At 39.2% G+C, this 18,871-nt stretch overlaps 3 protein-coding genes, 1 long non-coding RNA gene, 1 other non-coding gene and 1 pseudogene across 6 annotated transcripts; 2 read left to right on the top strand and 4 right to left on the bottom strand.

Annotated features, from left to right (window-relative positions):
• Window positions 1–2,131: 2,131 nt before the first annotated feature.
• On the bottom strand, window positions 2,132–5,965 carry LOC110758616 (uncharacterized). Its single transcript, XR_002526968.2, has 2 exons — window positions 4,805–5,965; window positions 2,132–2,477 (listed from the first exon to the last, which is right to left on the bottom strand). It is a non-coding gene; the product is annotated as an uncharacterized LOC110758616 (long non-coding RNA).
• A 222-nt stretch (window positions 5,966–6,187) lies between these two features.
• On the bottom strand, window positions 6,188–8,436 carry LOC110758617 (Leucine-rich repeat protein kinase family protein). The gene is made up of 7 exons (XM_021960520.2): window positions 7,838–8,436; window positions 7,275–7,759; window positions 7,056–7,188; window positions 6,908–6,976; window positions 6,744–6,815; window positions 6,580–6,651; window positions 6,188–6,467 (listed from the first exon to the last, which is right to left on the bottom strand). The coding sequence occupies exons 1-7, from the start codon at window positions 8,434–8,436 to the stop codon at window positions 6,188–6,190; spliced, it is 1,710 nt and encodes a 569-aa protein (XP_021816212.2).
• A 1,185-nt stretch (window positions 8,437–9,621) lies between these two features.
• Window positions 9,622–10,447, bottom strand: LOC110758608 (putative calcium-binding protein CML18 pseudogene; annotated as a pseudogene).
• Window positions 10,448–10,998: 551 nt separating this feature from the next.
• TRNAS-GCU (transfer RNA serine (anticodon GCU)) lies at window positions 10,999–11,080 on the top strand. The gene has a single exon. It is a non-coding gene; the product is annotated as a tRNA-Ser (tRNA).
• A 471-nt stretch (window positions 11,081–11,551) lies between these two features.
• Window positions 11,552–14,072, bottom strand: LOC110758587 (Peptidyl-tRNA hydrolase II (PTH2) family protein). Its single transcript, XM_088247845.1, has 8 exons — window positions 13,931–14,072; window positions 13,506–13,834; window positions 13,370–13,428; window positions 13,097–13,156; window positions 12,913–12,982; window positions 12,686–12,755; window positions 12,219–12,245; window positions 11,552–11,908 (listed from the first exon to the last, which is right to left on the bottom strand). The coding sequence occupies exons 2-8, from the start codon at window positions 13,728–13,730 to the stop codon at window positions 11,859–11,861; spliced, it is 561 nt and encodes a 186-aa protein (XP_088103971.1). The 5' UTR covers window positions 13,731–13,834; window positions 13,931–14,072; the 3' UTR covers window positions 11,552–11,858.
• Window positions 14,073–15,346: 1,274 nt separating this feature from the next.
• On the top strand, window positions 15,347–18,718 carry LOC110758557 (Target of Myb protein 1). 2 transcript variants are annotated; one of them, XM_021960440.2, is made up of 5 exons: window positions 15,347–15,549; window positions 15,908–15,984; window positions 16,294–16,859; window positions 17,315–17,560; window positions 18,037–18,718. In XM_021960440.2, the coding sequence occupies exons 3-5, from the start codon at window positions 16,341–16,343 to the stop codon at window positions 18,460–18,462; spliced, it is 1,191 nt and encodes a 396-aa protein (XP_021816132.1). In that variant the 5' UTR covers window positions 15,347–15,549; window positions 15,908–15,984; window positions 16,294–16,340; the 3' UTR covers window positions 18,463–18,718. The 2 variants fall into 2 exon arrangements, with proteins under 2 accessions (XP_021816132.1, XP_021816134.1); XM_021960442.2 differs by lacking the exon at window positions 15,908–15,984.
• The last annotated feature ends 153 nt before the right edge of the window (window positions 18,719–18,871 follow it).

Raw genomic sequence — 18,871 nt, 5'->3', positions numbered from 1 at the left:
AACCTCATTTCTCCAATAACAGTTAGTAGGTTGGATATGATTTTAGTGAAAATAGAGTTCTGTTGAGGGAAGTTCATTGCTTGTTTTTCTTTAGGTGGAAGTGACTTTAAAAAGTAAAAAGGTATTTCAATGTTTAAACAGGATTCTTGCAAATGTAAAGTTTCTGTTTTTCTAATCTCATTTCTTTTTCTCCCATGAGAAGTGAGTATAGGTAGCTACACAGAATAAAAGGTTTGAGCTACTCTGATGATGAGTTTGGCAACCTCAAACCCTCAAAATACAAGGTTTGTTTAATCATTTGCATCCTGATAGTGGGACATAACTGATGTGTTTCGTTTAGTTGTGTAAATGTTTTAGTGTTATATTTGCTTCATTTTCCTTGAATCTCGCTGGCCTTCTATTGGGGAACCAAGCCCATCACCGGCCAGAAAAGACAAATAACTAAACATCCTTTTTTAATTGATTTACTGTTTAATTTCTATGATTTAAAAGCCTATTGGATTGTGGTGTATCTTGTTTTAGTTTCTCTGGGAGTCTTCGATTTTTCAATTGTTAATGGGTCCTCGTTCAGGACTCGGGACTTTTGATCCATCAACGGAATCCTCTTTTACACCGCTTTTTTAACCACAACTTTACAAGAAGCATGTATTTCCTCTTTTTTTTTATAAAAAGTCAGATAAAACTGGACACAATATCCAAACGATTGTAATGAGCGAAATGCTGTGCCAATAACATGAAAACAGGCCCAGAAGTCCGCCTGATAACGTCAAAACGGCCGAGCATACAGCCCAATTGCTTGAAAACCAGCCTAGGATGCGGTCCGATAGAAGGAAGGTAGACCCGGAAGTCGACCCAATAACAAGAAATCCGCCCAGTAATATAAAAAGGGCCTGGAAGTCCACTCAACGGGCCTAGGAATCCGGGCAATATCCCGAACACGGTACAGCTTCAAGCCCAATTCCGTGGAAACCAGCCCAAAACTTGCACAATAAAATTAAAATAGGCCCAGAAATCGCCTAGCAAGCCGAAAATGGCTCAAAATTTGGCCCAATAGCATGAAAACGGGCTCAGAAAATGGCCCAATAACATGAAAACATGCCCAGAAGTCAGCCCAATAGCCTAAAATGGGGCTAGGTCGGCCCAAAATGTGCAAATAGACCCACAAGAGGGCCCAATAATATTAAAATGGGCCCAAAACTCGGCCCAATTATGTGGAATCAAGCCCAGAAGTTGGCGCCCATAATCTGGCCCAATAACGTGGAAACAGGCCCAGTACTTGGCCCAAAAAAAAGAAAAGGGCCCAGAAGTCAGCCCAAATAAGCTGAATATGGCCCATAAGTCGGCCCAATAATGTGTAAATAGGCCCATAAGAAGGCCCAATAATATTAAAATGGGCCCAGAAACTCGGCCCAATTATGTGAAATCGACCCCACAAGTCGGCCCAACAATCTGAGAATGGTCCAGAATGTGGCCCAATAACATGGAAACAGGCCCAGCAGTTGGCCCAATAAAATGAAAACGGGCCCAGAAGTCAGCCCAATAGGCTTAAGTGGCCCATCATACGGCCCAATCGTGCGAAAATTTGCCCATAAGAGGGCCCAATCATATTGAAATGGGCCCAAAGATCGGCCCAATTATGTGGAATCAAGCCCAGAAGTCAGCCGAATAATTTTAGAATCGGCCCAATAGTCAGAGAATGGCCCAGCATGTGGCCCAATAAGGTGGATAGAGGCCCAATAGTTGGCCCAAGAAAATTAAAACGGGCCTAAAGTCTGCCCCATATTGTATAAATGACCCACAATTGGACCCAATATTGTGAAAACAAGCCCATAATTTGGCCCAGTTACATGAAAGCATGCCCAGAAGTCGGCCTATCAACGTAATAACGGCCCAGCATTCTGCCCAATTACTTGAGAACTGGACCGATGATCCGGAAACGGCCCCTGGTTCGTCCCGGTGACGTAGAAACAGGCCCAATAATATAAAAGAAGGCCCAGAAGTAGGCCCAATAACGTAAAAACGGGACCAAAGTCCGCCCCCCGTATCTTGAAAACAATGCCATGTTAAGCCCAGTATTGGGATTTTGTCATATTTTAATGTCATGTTTCCGGATTATCGACTCGGGCCCAAATTGTTATTACCGATTATATCACTAATATTTCTTTTCAGTGGATCCATTGTTCTCTCATGCATCAGATGATCTGAAAAAGTGAAAAAGAAATAAAATGGAAACACGAGCACACACACACCAGGCAGCACGCCTTCAAATTTGTGGCCAACACAGAAAAACCTAAAAACAAGAAACGACACAAAATAATTCCCAATCAGAGCATCAACAACTGCAGTCGCCTTGATTTGTCATCTTCCTCGTAAACTTTTCTTTTTCTCATTTTATCTTCTCATCTTCCAACTCCCTTCTTATAAATTATCATCATCTCAAGATCACAAGGCTTCTCAGCAGCGACCTTCACTTTCATCTACAAATCCATGAGCTATTTTATCACCTTTTTGCGTTCTCAAACTTTACAATAGGGCTGTTTGAAAAGACAGCTAACAACCAAATGAATGCATATAAACAGAAGCATAGCTGCAGAAAATATAATCAAGTATTGGCAAAAAAATACAGATAAAGTAAACAAAAATAGATGTACAATAACTGGAAGCGCACCTCCAGTGCATCAAGATCAATTGCAGATCAATTTCTAATCTACCAATCTTATAACGTATTAAACACATGCGTCATATTATAGAGAAAAAGAAACGGATCAATATTGACGTTAGCATATTTTCCAAATTTACATAACTATTCTCGTTGTTTTGAAAATTCTAATGGACTATAAAACAGTTCTTCAGAGCACTTCTAATAAAACCCATTGTAGCTAGAGCCTATTCCTATCCAATAATACTAAAAAGGGAGAAGAAAAAAAAATGCAAACAAATGAGCTAAAGCTCAAGGGAGCCAGTTGCCAGCAAAGAAAGGCTTAATAATTTAGTAAGTCATCACTTGACACACTCTTTATTTTGGGGTCAGAAATGACACTTCATAAAACAGGCCAAAAACGCAGAAACTACAAACATCAAGAGAGCCATAGCCAAGCCAACGCAGCAAGGCCACAGCCAAATGAACTTACAAAAACCAGGGCGAAATAAAAGTAAACCAAAACGAAACTAAATTACAAAGCAAAAACACATAAACGGCTGAGACAAGAAAAGGAGACACATGCATACATAACTTCCTATCTGCAGCCAGAAACAAATCTAGTTAGCAGGAGGGCATGGTAACCCATCCCGTGACAAGACAAACACAAAGAAGGATGGGGGTACTTCAACCCCCATACCTTGACACGCATTCACTGCAGCCTTGCAGGGGCCATTAGCATCAGAAAAAGACTACCTTTTGATATTTCTAGGCCAGTTGCTTGGTATTAATTGCGGTCCCTTTAAATGATGCAAAGGCCCTGGCCATTCCCCACCCCTGATTCCAGGTAGTGGAAACACAAAATAGCTAACAATAAGTATAGTAACTTTACAAAGGCATCATTTTCAGTAATTTACTGATGTTTACACAAGGTTCAACCAAACAGCAACACAAGAAACAGAATCAGCAGATTCATAAGAGCTGGTAAATTTAAGTCTAGCCCAATTTCAAATGCCTGATTATATGAGGTCTTTAAATGCACAAATCACAAAGCCAAGATATAAAACTACGTTAGAAAAATAAAACAGACAGAAACCTGACAAAAGTTGAGAGAGGGGCTACACAGAATCAATTACATTTCAAGTAGGCAAACCGCAATTCACTCTGTCAACCCAAGGTATGAATCCTGATAAATCAAATGGTACCATTCCAGGCCTTCTTTCATTGAGATGTCAAGCAAGCCTCATTTCTCTTACTTGAGACTGATATAATCAAATTAAAAGTAAACTATTATAGCCAAATTTCCCATATTCTAAAGAATCAAACAAGGCAGGTATGAAATTTCAACATTCTTAGCATGGATATTCATTATTCACCTCTCCGAATAAAAAAAACTACATTACCATATAAACTACAGATGATCCCTGAAACAGACGGTGGATGGTAAAAAAAAAAAATCAGTTCTGGAAATTCAGGCCCGGATGTATTTCATGCCAATGAAATTCTATAAGGTGGCGCTAACTATGTGACATAATTTCTAAACCTAAATAACAACAAAGAAAAAATAGTAAGGACAACCACTGCTAATGCATATGACATGATCTTTACAAACACTTAGGTATGAGTCCAAAAGATCAACCAGAGAAAAGTAAGAGATATCAAATGAAGCAAGGGACACTGCCAAGAACCAAAAGCCTACGTGATGAAAATTGCTAATCCCAACTATTAAAAGAAAGCTAACTCGAATGAAAGTAAACGTGTCAAACTGAAATAAAAGGCAACTACTATGTAACTCTGAAATGGAGCTTTATAACATTTTAACAGCAACCGAACAAGTAACCCCATAAGGTATTTTAGGGTTTAGGGTTTAGTGTTTTCGGAAATACCTACTTGATGAACATGTAGGAAATACGTTCATCAAGTAGATTGTATAGTAACTGATCCAAACTTTTTATTTTTTATTTTTTATAAAACTAAACGTAACGATAAATATATTCCTAATATCATACCCACAAAATCAATGGACGTTAAAAAATTTATTTTTGCTTAAAGTAGAATTCATGTCAATTGATAATCCATCATACTTATTGACAGAAATGAAAAATAATTTGCTTCACAAAATTACTCAAGCGGTGCACAACGAAATAGAAGGAAGCGTAATATTACCAGCATATAAAGATCGAAAAGGTGAAGAATCGTAAGAAAACTAAGCACTGAACGAGTGAGAAACAAAATCATCCATCTCAGGCTTCCCACCACGCGATCAACGCGTTCCGCTTCTTCTAGAAGAAGTCGGCCATCGACGGGACCCAATGGAATTGGACTGAAATGCAAAGCGAATTCGAACTCGCGAAACAGCAGCCCGAACCTACTCGACGCGGTTCGAAACAGCGTAATTCAGATCGGTCGCGCGCATGTTCACTGAAAATCCTATCGAGGTCTTCGCCAGTGAATATGCATCCCGTTTCCAACGAGGATTATCGGTAAGAGAAGAATTGAGGTCTCGATTCTCAATCAGTAAAGATTACCGGTCAGAGAATCGAATTGAATCGCAGCCATTATTGATTTCTGCCTCTCTTGGTGAGGCGTCAGTGATACAACAATCCGTTCTACGAGATGATCGGATATGGCGATTTCAGACTGGCGGAGATCGGGCGTGGTTGGAGCGAAGGCTCCACTTGGATCTGATCATCTGAGCATTCTCCATTGATGAAATTTTAGGGTTAGGGTTAGGAATGGACTCTTGCTTCCGTTAAGAACGATGCGAGTGGGGTGGTGGAGTGGCTATTAATGAGTGAATCTGGCTTGACATTAGCTCAAGTTGGGTATTTTAGACTTTTCAATGGAGGCACGACCGTGAACAAAATGAAGATCCATGATTTAGGGTGTTGTGCAGTTAAGCATATCTACCGTGAACAAAATGTAGCAGCTGACGCTTTGGCTACCAGAAGTTATACTCTTCAATCTGGTCTCCATGTCTACGATGAGGTTCCTGACTTCCTTGAATTTATTCTTGCTGAGGATGCTAGGGGTGCTGTTAGGCCCCGTTCTTTTGGTTTGTAGTTTGTCTTGCTTGGGCGTTTAGCCTCCCTTTTTTACCCAAAAAAAAAACAAAAAGAGTTGTGTTGGTTGGGCATTTATCTAAAGTTGGACCTTAAGGCCCATAGAAAAATAGAAGAAATAAAAATAAAAAGGTATTTCCATTTCCAGGCACTATAAAACGCACGTCGTTTTTAGACACGGTCACTCTGTCTCTGCATTAAGCAAGCCCTTGTTGCAAGTATCAACAACTATACATGATTAAGGCAAGGGAAGGCCTAACTCATCAATCGGAAGCATTATTGAGCTACTTTGTTACGTTCTCTCCGCGTGGCGGCTTCCCCTCATCCCATCTGTTTAGCTGCCCAAAACCAAAACGCAGAAAGCATGCAGCATGCAGCATGCAAGTTGCAACACACCACGGAACTTAATTGATTAAAGATGTAACTAAGCTAAGATGTCCAATATCACACTGATTTATTGATGGACTCATTGATTGAATGATTATAATTAGGGAAAGTGGGTAATTAACAGTAGAGCTTGAATCGTGGCTGCCACTAGTGTAGACAACAGGGCATTGTTCTTGCTATCATCAGTAGATCCTGAACCTGAACCGAATTGGGATACATCTGCCGCCGGCGGTGGTGTCCTGTTATTGTTATAAGGTGGTGGTGGTGCACTAGTCGCAGTAGTAGTAGGTGGTGTAGTAGTCTCGGTAGTCGTAGGTGGTGGTGTCTTAGGTGGAGGTGGAGGTGGACAAGACATTCCAGAGAGACAATTACCAGTCACACTGCAATCATAATATTTATATATAAGATTCAAATTAATTACTTAATAATTTGACACAAATTGAACTAGTTGAAACAAACAAAAAATAAATTAAATAATATGTGATCACTTACACTAATTCCAACTTCTTGTTTTTTGATAAGGAGGTGGGTATGGTTCCGTTGAATCTATTGTTTGACAAATCCCTGGGCGCGCGCACAGCACACAAATCATGAATAGATATATATATATATATATATGCATGGAAAATATTGATTGTACAGGGGCTATAACTTACAGTCGCTTTAGATTCGGGAAGGAGCCAAGAAAATCAGGGATAGGACCATTTAAGCTATTGTCGTGCAAATCACTGATCCATCCACCACCAGAGAACAAAAATAACATTATGAATTATTCATTGAATTATTTATTTTTCACGACTTGGGTTGGATGGAAACTCACATTGTGACAAGGGCATCCATGGAACTAAAATCTGGTAGTGGACCAACCAGATCGAAGCTACTCAGATTCCTGTATTGATTTTTGACAGGAAAAATCATAATGCAAATAAAGAGCTAGCCTAATTATAATTAATAATAATGAAACTCACAGTGCAATTATACGAGGAATGGTGCCTGTGCTACACTGAATCCATTCCCACGAAGAGCTTAATGGAAGGCAAGGGTCACCGCTCCATATAATTAACACCTCGAATTGCACTTGTAGCACCGCCAGTCCCTCCACTAATTCAATGCATTACCACAAACAAACAAGCTGATTAATGAAAGGAGATAAACTTCAAACAAAAAGTAGGCGATCGATTAATTACCATCTCTGGTATCCGTTGCTGGTCCTACTTTAGACAGGAGATAAACTTCGAAGGCATTGATGAGAAAGGGAAGGGTGGAATCAGCAGTGGGGCGGAGAGTGATGGATGTTTTCGAAGAAGCAGTGATGTTGGTGATGGGGACTTCCACTACGCTCTCAAAAGGTGGGACGATGGGTTTGGAATAAGGCTGCTCGTCTACATAAATCTCAAAGGATCGTTTGTTGGGTGAAGTGAGTGCTGCAGGATCCACTTCCGAGAAGAAGGTGGTGATGTACACTTGAACTGGAACGTCTGGGAGGTACGTATATAATTCAAAATACTCGGACGTGTTATTGCCGGTCGTTGCATTTTGCACTACAGCTGCAGGAGGATTATCTTCTGCACCACTCACATCCATCTTGGATATTCTCGCCTCACCTTCCGCCTGATATGCAAACAAACCGTACCCGGGTACCCATCTCCGATCGTAACTGTCCTCTGGATACCTACATATTATATACATAATTATTAAGAAGCAATATATATATATATATATATATATAGTAGCAAAGCAAGTAAGTTACCTAATGAGTTGTTGTGCACCTAGAGCAAGCCTCTTTTGCCTGAACAAAGCATAATCAGAAGCAATGCGTGTGTACATTTTAGGAGCTAAACTGCGGAATTCGAGTGCGGATATAAAGGGAAACTGGCGAGGCAGGGTTTGAGCAAGACATATGCTGGTGGTGTTTTTGTTCACTGTGTATATCACCTCGTAATTAACAATGGTATCGGAAACCCCGGTTAAGTTGACTTGTGTCCAGTAGGTGGAGTCAAAGTAGAGATCGAAGGTCGGAGGAGAGTTGTTCCCGTCGTAGTTTCCGTAGTAAAAGGTAGCGCGCACCAGAAGCCGTTGACCTATCATGTCAACGCTGTTAATGGTGTAGCAGTTTTTCCTTAGACTTGTGAAAACTCGTAGAGTGCTGGGCACATGAGGGGTTGAGCTGGACAACTCCACCAACTGGGACTCGCCGCTGTGCACATAGTCGTCATCTCCAACCCAGTTTATGGAAAGGCTGTCGGTGTAAGAATCGGAAGCACCACAATCGATGCTCAGAAACACTGCAGCATCTGCACACACCCATGAGAACAATATCACTATTGAACCTAATATATTCATATTCATTTTGGTTCATTAATCAGCCGCGCATACATTTATATGTAAGACGTACGTACGGGAATCAAAGAATATATAGATCAATCAGCTTAGCTTTTTGTTTAAATAAATGAATAAATAAAAGAAAAAATGGGTGTTGAAATAAGAATTAGAAGGTTAACTCGGGAGCACGACGCGACCAGAGCAGGAAATGTGAATATGTTGTGACTTTCTGCTCAACAAATATTCCTTTCTATTCTCTAACAATGATACTTGAATATAAAATAGGTTATTCTTCTCTTAAATTGACAAATAGATCATTAATTACCTTTCGTTTCGTTTCGTTGGGAGTATAGATTAATACTTTGAAATGTTCTTCTAAGTAGATTGAAATAAACTATTACACATAAAAGGTCAACACCTCTAAAATGATTATAACAAGAATTAATTATTAATCTTTGCAGATAACTAGAAAGCTAAGTATACGAAGTTCTTATTTTAACTATAACAATTAAACATCAGATCAGATGATGAGCTTGCTTCTCCGGAAATTCTTAGTTAGACATGCTTGCAAGTAATCAGAAGAAGAACAAAAACATGTTTATGCTGTTCAGGTTTGAGTAACTCAACGTTAAAGTTGACTTTTGTCATATAATAAAATGAGATGTCTTTATTCATTTATATATATGGGACGGCAATAATGTTTAAATTTAAAATATACTTGTTCATATTTTTTGGTAAAGAAACGGAACAAACGTACAACAGAAAAACTAAACAATGACTCGAGTCGAGACCTACAAGATTCCAAGTAAATAATCTTCACTAAGAGTAAAGATACTTTAAAAAGTTATTATTAGGCGATGAGGGCAGGGCAAGGCCCTCTCTCTCCCCAAATCGCACCTCTTCCTGGGAAAAAAGGAAACAATGTTTCCAACCCCTTGGTATATTACAACTGTTAATTAGACTGGAATTTTGTAAACTACTTCATACTCCTCAACGAAAAATAAAAACCTACTCATTCCATGACAATAGCCTTTTCCTGCTGCGTTTATTAATGGATGGTGCAAAATTTTAATGGATTGTTAAAATAAAAAACCAGAATGTACGCGTATTAATTTACGTGGTAAATTAGAGACCTAATATTGTAGCAAAGAAGAAGATATGGAAATTAGTTGGATTGGAATAGTGTTGTTAAAAAAGAAACAAGTTAAGTTCCATTTTTGAAATCCACATATCATCATATCATAGTAATAAACACATCATTTAGTTTTACTCACTCGCATGATCTAATGACCAGAATGAGTGACTGCCTAGCCAGCTGCTAATTTTATAATTTCATATATGATTCATCATCTCCAAATTACTTATTAAGGAAGGCGGCGGAGTTGATGGCCCTGGAAAACTCGTCAAAATCGATACGGCCATCGCGGTCGGTATCGGCCTCGTCCATCATGCCGATGAGTTCCTGAGCCGTGAGGGGGTGGCCCAGCTTCGCCATGGAGTGGGCCAGCTCCGCGGGGCTGATGTAGCCATTGCCGTCTCTATCGAACAGCCTGAACATGTTCCTCAGCTGATCCTGGCTGTAGCTGCAGGCTTGCGATTGTACGAGGTTGAGATCCGGCTTCACAAGCCCCACGAACTCCGAGAACTCCACCAGTCCGTTGTGGTTGGTATCCGCCTTTCGGATCAGCGCCTGCAGCTGGTGATGGCTGGGCTTCACACCCAGCGACCGCAGCAAAGACCCCAGCTCCACTTGCGTCAAGCTGTCGTCTTTGTTCCCGTCGAACGATCTGAAGATCTCCCGCAGCTCCGCCATCTGCTCCTCTTCCGTCTTATATCCTTTGCTTTGACTCCCACTAGTACGAGTATTCATTTGGCCGAAACCGGTCGGCGGTAGCATCACAGCTTTTCCTTCACTAACTATAATTCGTTTAAAAAAATGATATTGGAGTTGTCATCAACCTCCCCTTTTGTTTTCAGGACTGGACTGCTGAGCTGAGTGGTGAGCCGCTCAGAGGTTTTGTCAAGTCGTGTTTGGATTCTTTTGACTGGCCCTCCCTGACGTCCACTTTTACAACAACAAAAAAAATTAAATAAAAGGATAGATTTTTCTCTTCTTAAAAGGTAGCTTTTCAGTGATTTTGTTATTTATTTGACTGGATATATTTAGTATTGCATGATTCTTTCCTTGTTTTATTTCTTTTTTGGCTGAGCAATAATCGCAAGAATCCTTGTCTAGTTATTCAACTTCCATTGGTTTGGTTATTACTTGTTGGAATAAAGAATTTCAAATTAATAAAGATGATGAAGACGAAGAACATGTATTCATTCATCCAATCGATTATTCAAACAATGGCACAAATAAGTAAGTAATCCACGAACCTCATGGCGTCTGGGCCCGGTGGGTGGCCGGGTGGCCGGCACTAATAAAATTCAGAATAAAGCTAATTATACAGCTTCTTTTTTTATTTATTTTTTCAAGTCCTTCTAATCCAATAATACATCCAAAGCAAGTTAATGGGCGACAGTTACTTAATCAAAGAAGCAAAGTAACCAGATAAAATATAAGGAGGGCATTGAAAGGTCATCAACGTCGCTTTGGCCGAGTGGTTAAGGCGTGTGCCTGCTAAGTACATGGGGTTTCCCCGCGAGAGTTCGAATCTCTCAGGCGACGCTAGCATTTTCCTTTTTTATTTTATTTATTTAAGCAATTTAAAATTTTGGGGTATTCAGTATTTCTGAACATTTTTGTTTTGTTTTTGCACTGGATTTTTTCTTACCAAAAAAAATAGAGAGTGCGATACTAGAAAAGCTTTATAAGAGATTGTTTTATACAAAATGAAAGCCGGGCGATCGATTTTACGTGGTTTTTTGTTATCCTCGCCAATAATGATGAAGCAAGCATCTACAGTCTACTCGTAGTTTCAGTAAGTGAATCAGCTGTCATGCAATGCAACGCAACTTGAAATTGCCGATATTGTACTTGTAGTACCACCACACGACCACCATGTCTTTTCTCTTTTCCCCTTTTTTCCATTGATTACGACAAATGCGGCTCATATTAGTAAGGAATTTCCAAGTTTGTTGAGAGTAAAACGTTAGCCAACCATTACAAATCATTTCCCAAAACACTTAACAAAGAAACTAGAGTAAATAAGAACACACGTCACATCTCCATGAGATGAGAGAATGCTTGCCAATGCTGAAACCCGGAACCTCGTTTACATTAACAGTACAGTTTCCATAACAATAAATGATGCCATTTCAGAGATTTTCATCATCATCATAATCGTTAGGAAATACAAGCAGATTTCTAAGTCAAGGCCCTTCAGAGAATGGATCTTCGAATATAACATTGCACCGATACTCTTCCTATATGGTTGATGCTGCAGTGGCCATGGCATGATTCAACTCATATCTCATCGTAAATAAGATAGACACCATCTAAATCACTACAAGAGTTTCAGTCCACCTGTTACATCGTCAACCACCTCAACAGGTCCTGCACATGAGTGTTGGAATAATCCATTAATACAACCAGAAGCTATGCACCATGGCACGGTATTTTGACTTTTCTATACATTTTGTCGGACGCACTACATTCACAAGCTCAAAACCAATCCTACTTACCATCCTCCCAACAAAATATTAGGGGCTTGGCCTCCCAATCTAAGATTAAACCAGGGAAAACCCCCCAGGGGGAATAGTTAAGGCTTAAAAACTTCTTTTCATACTTGATGGAGTCCTCCACTTCAAAGTTACAAATTGAAAAAGGCCCATCGAAAGGAAGATAATGGAGAAGAGAAACTTACCAAGAATAGCCATCACTGTCCTTGAATCTGGAAGAATACATAGAGACAAATAAGTCACTTTGAACAGTCAAATGGATAAGAATCTAGTGAAGAATATAAAATTCATGGCAGAAATGGAGTTGTTTGCATCAGTATTTTCAGAAAACGGGTAATATCAAAATATGCTTAAAAAGTGTTCAAAGAGGATGGGGGTACACAAAACTTGGAAATGCTCATTCTTCCAGGGCATTTCAAAAACAGCCTAATCCATTTAATTCAAGCTTTCTCATGTTGTAATGATAGCCGCCACTTCTCAGTAGTATTTTGAAATGTTTGTAAATACAAGTGCCATGTTTTCTTTTCATAGGAATTTGTTTATAAAAAAAATTACCAAATTATTTGATTCGCATTATTAACACTAACATCACCAAACACTCAAAACTATCAAAACCGTGATCAACCTCATATACAGAAAAGTTTCAACTCACTTGGTGCAATTTGAGTCCTGCCAGCATCGATTGTAATGTGGGTTGGTAGTTTCAGCGATTTTGCCCTCTCCTGTCAAAATCAATAAAGAGTCACCATTAACTATAAAGTTGAATTCACTTTGCTTTTAGTAAACTTGCAGCTTCTCTGAGACTATATGATTGAACAGAGCATGCAAGAAATAATTATGTTTATGTCATGCCAGAAAAGTTGGTATTATAATACTGACTTGCAAAACTAGCATATCTTCTTCACTTTCTATTTTCACAACAACTTTCGGCTGTGCACACATCTCCCACCTGCATATTGACATAACACCATTACAGGAAACATAGAGAGAGAGAGAGAGAGAGAGATGAAGATACCCACATTGATCAACAAACAAAAAATTACAGAGTAGTCTGTTGCTGTACCTGTTTAAAGCTTTTGGTGCTCGATGGAGGAGCTTTTTATAGAGGCCCAAAGTCGCATGGCTAAAAAAAATGAAGGCAAACATTTGGTAAAGAATTTGAAAAAATATATAATTCAATCAAGAGAGAACCAACTCTATAAACTATTCAAGGAAAAAGCGTGTTTCACTTGACAAAATAATCAATAATTCTGAACACAATGCTCAGCTTGCAAAAATAAAAAAGGGGCGAAGAGTGATGGGAATTAAAATAAAATAAAATAAATTCTACAGCTACCTGCATTGAGCGGCAATTTTCCCTTTACCCATCTTTAGATCATTTCTGACCACCAAAACCTGAAGAAACCAGTGAAGAAAGTGAATAGGCAATTTGGTTTTCTTTGAAATGTTGGAGATGTAAGTGGAAGTAATACCATTTTGAAATCTTGGAGAATGTCAGCAAGGTTATCAATCTCAAGTGGGTCCTTGTTCTTCTTCTTCTTCTTGCTGCCATTAGTATCATTAGCAAGTGCAGTTTTCTTAGCTAGTCTAGCTGACAAAACAATGCGAGCAGGAGGGTAACGCGCACCAAAGCAATAACCCAAAGCAAGCCAACCTGCTCCTACTAAAATGGCACCCACCCACCCCAACCCCATCATCTCTCTCTCTCTCTCTCTCTCTCTCTCTCTCTCTCTCTCTCTCTATACTTCCACAATCCAATCCAATCCAATCCAATCCACCCACAATCAATTCTCTTTCATAGCTGCCAATCAAATTTCGAAATCAAACACATGTCCTAATATTATCATAGTAAATTTTGCGTGGAAACAAACGGGGGTTGGGGGTAGGGAGATGGTACCTGGAGTGTGTGTCACTGTCAATGCGAATGAGTGTATTATTGGAAGTTAGTAACCCTAGATCGGACGGTTGTGAGTTCACGCAGCCATGACCGTGTAACTTATCCTTCCTTTGGGTTTTGCAGTGGACGAGGTCATAAGAAGCGGAACAAGTGAGTGCGTGAGGGCGGGCGTTGCGTGCGAGATTTGGGTGAGTTGAGTCCGGGAACCGAAAACGATCTCGATGCTGCCTGCTTGCGGCTGGGTCTGTATTGTGAACGTTGACAACTAAGCTAAATTGAGAACAACAATTGTGGCCGTTAGATCAACTTCAACGCCTGCTTGCTGGGCCCTTGATCATAAATAAATGGATCAAATCACTTGCTGTTGTGTTGACCCATATTGAGATTTTAGTCTGTTTGTGCTTGGGCCTTTGTCCCTTTGTCCCTTTGTCCCTTTGTCCCTTCCCTTTAACAAATCATCCATTTAAATTGGGAAGCGGTAGTAGGTAATTTAATTACCATAAATAAAAATTAAAAATTATTACAAAACTTTTATTCTGCGAAGCGAATCATTAAAATAAAAACTTAAAAAATAATAGTGGTATGGGTAGTGGTGGTCCACTCCACAGTCCACTGCGATGTATGTCGCCATGAGGAGATGAGGAGGGAAGGGGCGTGTATATTAATGCAAGCGTGTTTGTTGCGTTGCGTTTGGTGGTTTAAGTTAGACGTTGCGTGTAATTGGGACAAAGGTTAGGAACCAAATCTAACGGTATAAAATGAATAGATTTCTCCACCTCTAGGCTCTCTCTACCCAACAACTTTGACGTTGACTACTGACTTGGGGGAAGGAAGAAGAACAGTCCACGCGGTTTGAACATTTTCCATTATTCCTTTTTCTTTTTTATTTCCATTTTCTACTACTTATTATTATTATTCTTCTTCTTGCAACATGTAATGTAAGGTATACTAGAATATATAATCTAAACACTTTCTTCTAGCACCATAATTCTCATATTTAATCAATCCTCCTGCCAAACGAAGGCCACCTTGCATCCCAATAAGAAATATTATTTGTATCCATGACAAAGTCTTATTTTTTGATTTAAGAAAAGCGATAAAGTTTTATTAGATCAATAGAAATAACATATATTTAGTGTTTTTATTTTAATGTGATGTAAATTGTGTAATTTTTATTTTGTTCAGAGTAAATCATGTAATTTGTATGTTAATCTTTGGTTAATAGATTTTAATTTTCATGCACCAAAGGGTAATAGAAGGATACAACCACCACACCATCATCACGAAGAAATTGCCAATATTGTCAATCAAACTCGTACCATTATTCAAATTCATATGCCGTTTCCGTCAGCTTTAATTAATTAATTAATTAAAAAACACAATATCAGAAATAAATATTGAGGTAAGGCCAAGCTAACGTATAAGAGAGAGAAAAAAAGTGCCTGAAGAAAAGGCTGAAACTCCAAGGAAGTAAGGAGAGAGACTAGATTTCGACCAAAAAAAAAAGGAGAGAGACTAGACAAAATATTCACTTTACTGAGTCGTTGCGCCTTGCCGTCTCTCAACCCACTACTCAGTCTCTGTTCCCTTCCCATTCCAGAATTCTCAAGAGACAACAGGTAATTTCTCAACTTTTTTCTTCATCAAAATTTGACCAATATCGGGTTTATTTTTCATTCATCACGATTCACACACAACCATTCCTAGTCTGATCATCGATTCCCTTTTTATTTTTACTTGATTGGTTGCTGAGAAGGCAGAAGAAAAGTCATCATAGTAAAAAAGAAAACAGCAAACTGATTTATGATTGTTGACCTGAACTAGGCATATGAGTCATGACTACTACCGTTTTTCTCAGTAACCAAAAAGTTTCATCAGGGTTCCATCTTCTGCTTTCTTTAGGGTTTTTGGAAATTTAGTTATATACACTGCTAGATATCTTCTGAAATAATCTTCTTATATTGTCATCTCTTTCAGTTCGTTGTTAAGAAAATTGAGGGGCGGAAAAGGGAGGGATTTCGGGGAAGAAAAGTTCTCAGCTTTTGCCAATTAAGGTCGATTTTTCCCTACAGTTTTATGCTTTCACTTTCATCTTTTTTAGCAGTTGTGATTTTGGTACTTCTTTAGTTATGCTTCTTTTCGGTGTTTTGATTTCAACAACCTGGTTTGAGTTTCTGAAGAAAGATAAGAGGAAAAAGAAATCAGAATTTTGTTAAGATTGCTTAATCTTCAGGCTTGTCCCGAAAAGTAATTTTCTTTGGGTTTCAAAATAAGAAATTCTTACATCTGCTCAACTAGTAAACATAATTTTGCATCTTTTCCATCTTTGATGACAACTAATTAGCATTATGGTAAATTTGCAGGAAAACTTTTAGGAGGTTTCTGTTTTAGAGTTAGCAGGTTTGTGAAGATGAGTGACAATTTGATGGAGAAAGTGAGTGCTTTTGGTGAACGCCTCAAGATCGAAGGTTCTGAGGTCGGTCGAAAGATGAGCGCTGGCTTGAGCTCAGTGAGCTTCAAGGTGAAGGAGCTCTTCCAAGGCCCAAACCAAGCAGATAAGATCGTCGAAGATGCCACGTCAGAGGCACTTGACGAGCCTGACTGGGCTATGAATCTTGATATTTGTGACATGATCAATACTGAAAGAGTCAACAGTGTCGAATTAGTTCGTGGAATAAAAAAGCGGATTATGTTGAAGAATCCTAGGGTCCAGTACCTCTCGCTAGTACTGCTTGAAACATGTGTTAAGAATTGTGAGAAGGCTTTCTCAGAGATAGCTGCAGAAAGAGTTCTTGATGAGATGGTGAAGCTGATTGACGATCCTCAGACTGTTGTTAATAATCGCAATAAGGCTTTGATGCTGATCGAAGCATGGGGGGAATCGACCGGTGAGCTCCGCTATTTGCCTGTTTACGAGGAAACATACAAGGTATCTACAAAGTTTTGGTTCCAGTTTCATATCTTGTCAAATCTATATAACATCTTGTTCTTCCTTGACTAAAACATAGTTACAGACCCAAATCCACTTCTATTCCTCCTGATTTGAGTTGGACTTATAGGAAGTACTTAAAATATACAACCGCAATTTGGCCCAAAGTTCTTCTTTTGAGGCACAGTTGCAGCTCATGAGGAAATACAAAATTTAGCCAGTTTACCAGTGCAAAGGAGCACAAGGCTAATATTGGAAAATAAATTGAGGAACTTGCAAAATTGAAAGTATAACGTATTTCCGAATTTCCGTGGCTTTTATGCTAGTGTCTTCTACAGTTTTTTTATAGCTTTCATCACGCTGGATGGCGCAGTTGTTATCTATATATTACTGATGTTTAAAAGAAGTGGTTTCATGCTATTTATACTTTTATGCTTGGACCATCTCAATTTCAGAGTTTAAGATCAAGGGGTATTCGGTTCCCTGGTCGTGACAATGAGAGTTTGGCACCAATTTTCACTCCCCCACGTTCGGTTTCAGCTCCAGAGTCAGATGCTAGCCTTTCCCAGCAAATTCCGCATGATATTCCTGTGCAAGGCTTTACGGCTGAACAAACAAAGGAAGCATTTGATGTTGCAAGAAACAGTATTGAGCTTCTTAGTACTGTTTTCTCCTCTTCAACCCAACAAGATGCTTTACAGGTGATTTCTATATAGTTTTCTTAATTGCGTATCCTATTTGAGTCCTGATATCTAATTTGATAATACATGGTGTTTCTTAAACCAATATCCTTATTCCTGTGTTATCTAGATCAATATGCTTTATTTTTATTTTTTTTATTGGGGCAAGGGTCGGCTAGACAACTTTCAGGACACCACCGGAACTCAAACGTTAATGGGCCTTTGGAATAGGTCGATTTACCACCCAGGCTGTTCCATAGGACCATGTTCCATCGAATCTAGAGCCAAGTGGCATTGGGTTGACCTTATGATAATATCTGCCATGGAGATAGCCAGTTCAAAGTTATTTTAACTCTTGTATGAGGGCAGATGTTCTCTGATGCAATTACACATGTTTGTTCAAGAATAACTAGTTATTTACTTAAGTTTAGAAACTAAGAACTGGATCTGGTGTTATCAAAAGCGATATGGATTAAATGTTGTTGTCCCTTTGGCAGGATGACTTGACAGCCACACTTGTACAACAATGTCGTCAGTCTCAATCTGCCGTCCAGAGAATTATAGAGACAGCTGGAGAAAACGAGGCCTTGCTGTTTGAAGCTTTGAATGTGAATGATGAGATCCATAAAGTTCTATCCAAGTATGAAGAACTGATGAAGCCTTTGGTTGTTCCGACTGAGCCAGAACCTGCAATGATACCCGTTGCTGTGGAGGCTGATGAATCACCGAGTCATGGTAAAGAGGATTCCTTGATTAGAAAACCAGCTGCTTCTCGAGGTCTGGTCCATGCAGGGAGCCACGATGACATGATGGATGATCTGGATGAGATGATATTTGGCAAGAAAGGTGGAAGTTCTTCTGAAGGAAGCCAAGATACGAAGAAGCAGCAGCCAGCAGCAAAGGATGACCTGATCAGCTTTTGAGAGGGTGTAAATTTATAATTCCATGTACGTGGACTGGAGAGATATGCTGGTGTGAATACCAGGCTATTTAGATGTTGATTGTTGGAGACGCCGCTGGAGTTTGATGTTTGAAAAATGTGAACATAATTGTCGTTTATTTTTTACCTTCCCTGTTCTTCCGAGTACATTGACCTGCACACAAACATTTTGTGTAAGTAATTATTATCAAATTTGGATGCACAGTAATCTGATGGAGTAATATATTCGATTTACGAAATATCCATGTAGTGTGCAGTCCTCATAACTTAGAAATTTGTTTTCTTATAAGCCGGTTGTAGACAATATGCATGTGTATCTTCTTTCGGTTCTATGCGTTAGAATTATATTTGTGTCCACAAACTCTTTCATTCATTAGGTTTAGGAGACATAA

Source organism: Prunus avium, chromosome 2 (genome assembly GCF_965620075.1).
Source record: "Prunus avium chromosome 2, drPruAviu1.hap1.1, whole genome shotgun sequence".
Lineage (NCBI taxonomy): Eukaryota > Viridiplantae > Streptophyta > Magnoliopsida > Rosales > Rosaceae > Prunus > Prunus avium.
This window is presented reverse-complemented; position numbering and strand designations above follow the sequence as displayed.

Coding starts and splice junctions, on each gene's coding strand:
- LOC110758617 (XM_021960520.2), bottom strand. CDS start 8,436: ATGAATATGAATATATTAGGTTCAATAGTGATATTGTTCTCATGGGTG. Junction 7,760..7,837: donor GGTGCACAACAACTCATTAG/GTAACTTACTTG, acceptor TATAATATGTAG/GTATCCAGAGGACAGTTACG. Junction 6,468..6,579: donor AACAAGAAGTTGGAATTAGT/GTAAGTGATCAC, acceptor TTATGATTGCAG/TGTGACTGGTAATTGTCTCT.
- LOC110758587 (XM_088247845.1), bottom strand. CDS start 13,730: ATGATGGGGTTGGGGTGGGTGGGTGCCATTTTAGTAGGAGCAGGTTGG. Junction 13,429..13,505: donor TTCTCCAAGATTTCAAAATG/GTATTACTTCCA, acceptor TGGTTTCTTCAG/GTTTTGGTGGTCAGAAATGA. Junction 11,909..12,218: donor GACAGTGATGGCTATTCTTG/GTAAGTTTCTCT, acceptor ACTCATGTGCAG/GACCTGTTGAGGTGGTTGAC.
- LOC110758557 (XM_021960442.2), top strand. CDS start 16,341: ATGAGTGACAATTTGATGGAGAAAGTGAGTGCTTTTGGTGAACGCCTC. Junction 16,860..17,314: donor TTTACGAGGAAACATACAAG/GTATCTACAAAG, acceptor TCTCAATTTCAG/AGTTTAAGATCAAGGGGTAT. Junction 17,561..18,036: donor CCCAACAAGATGCTTTACAG/GTGATTTCTATA, acceptor TCCCTTTGGCAG/GATGACTTGACAGCCACACT.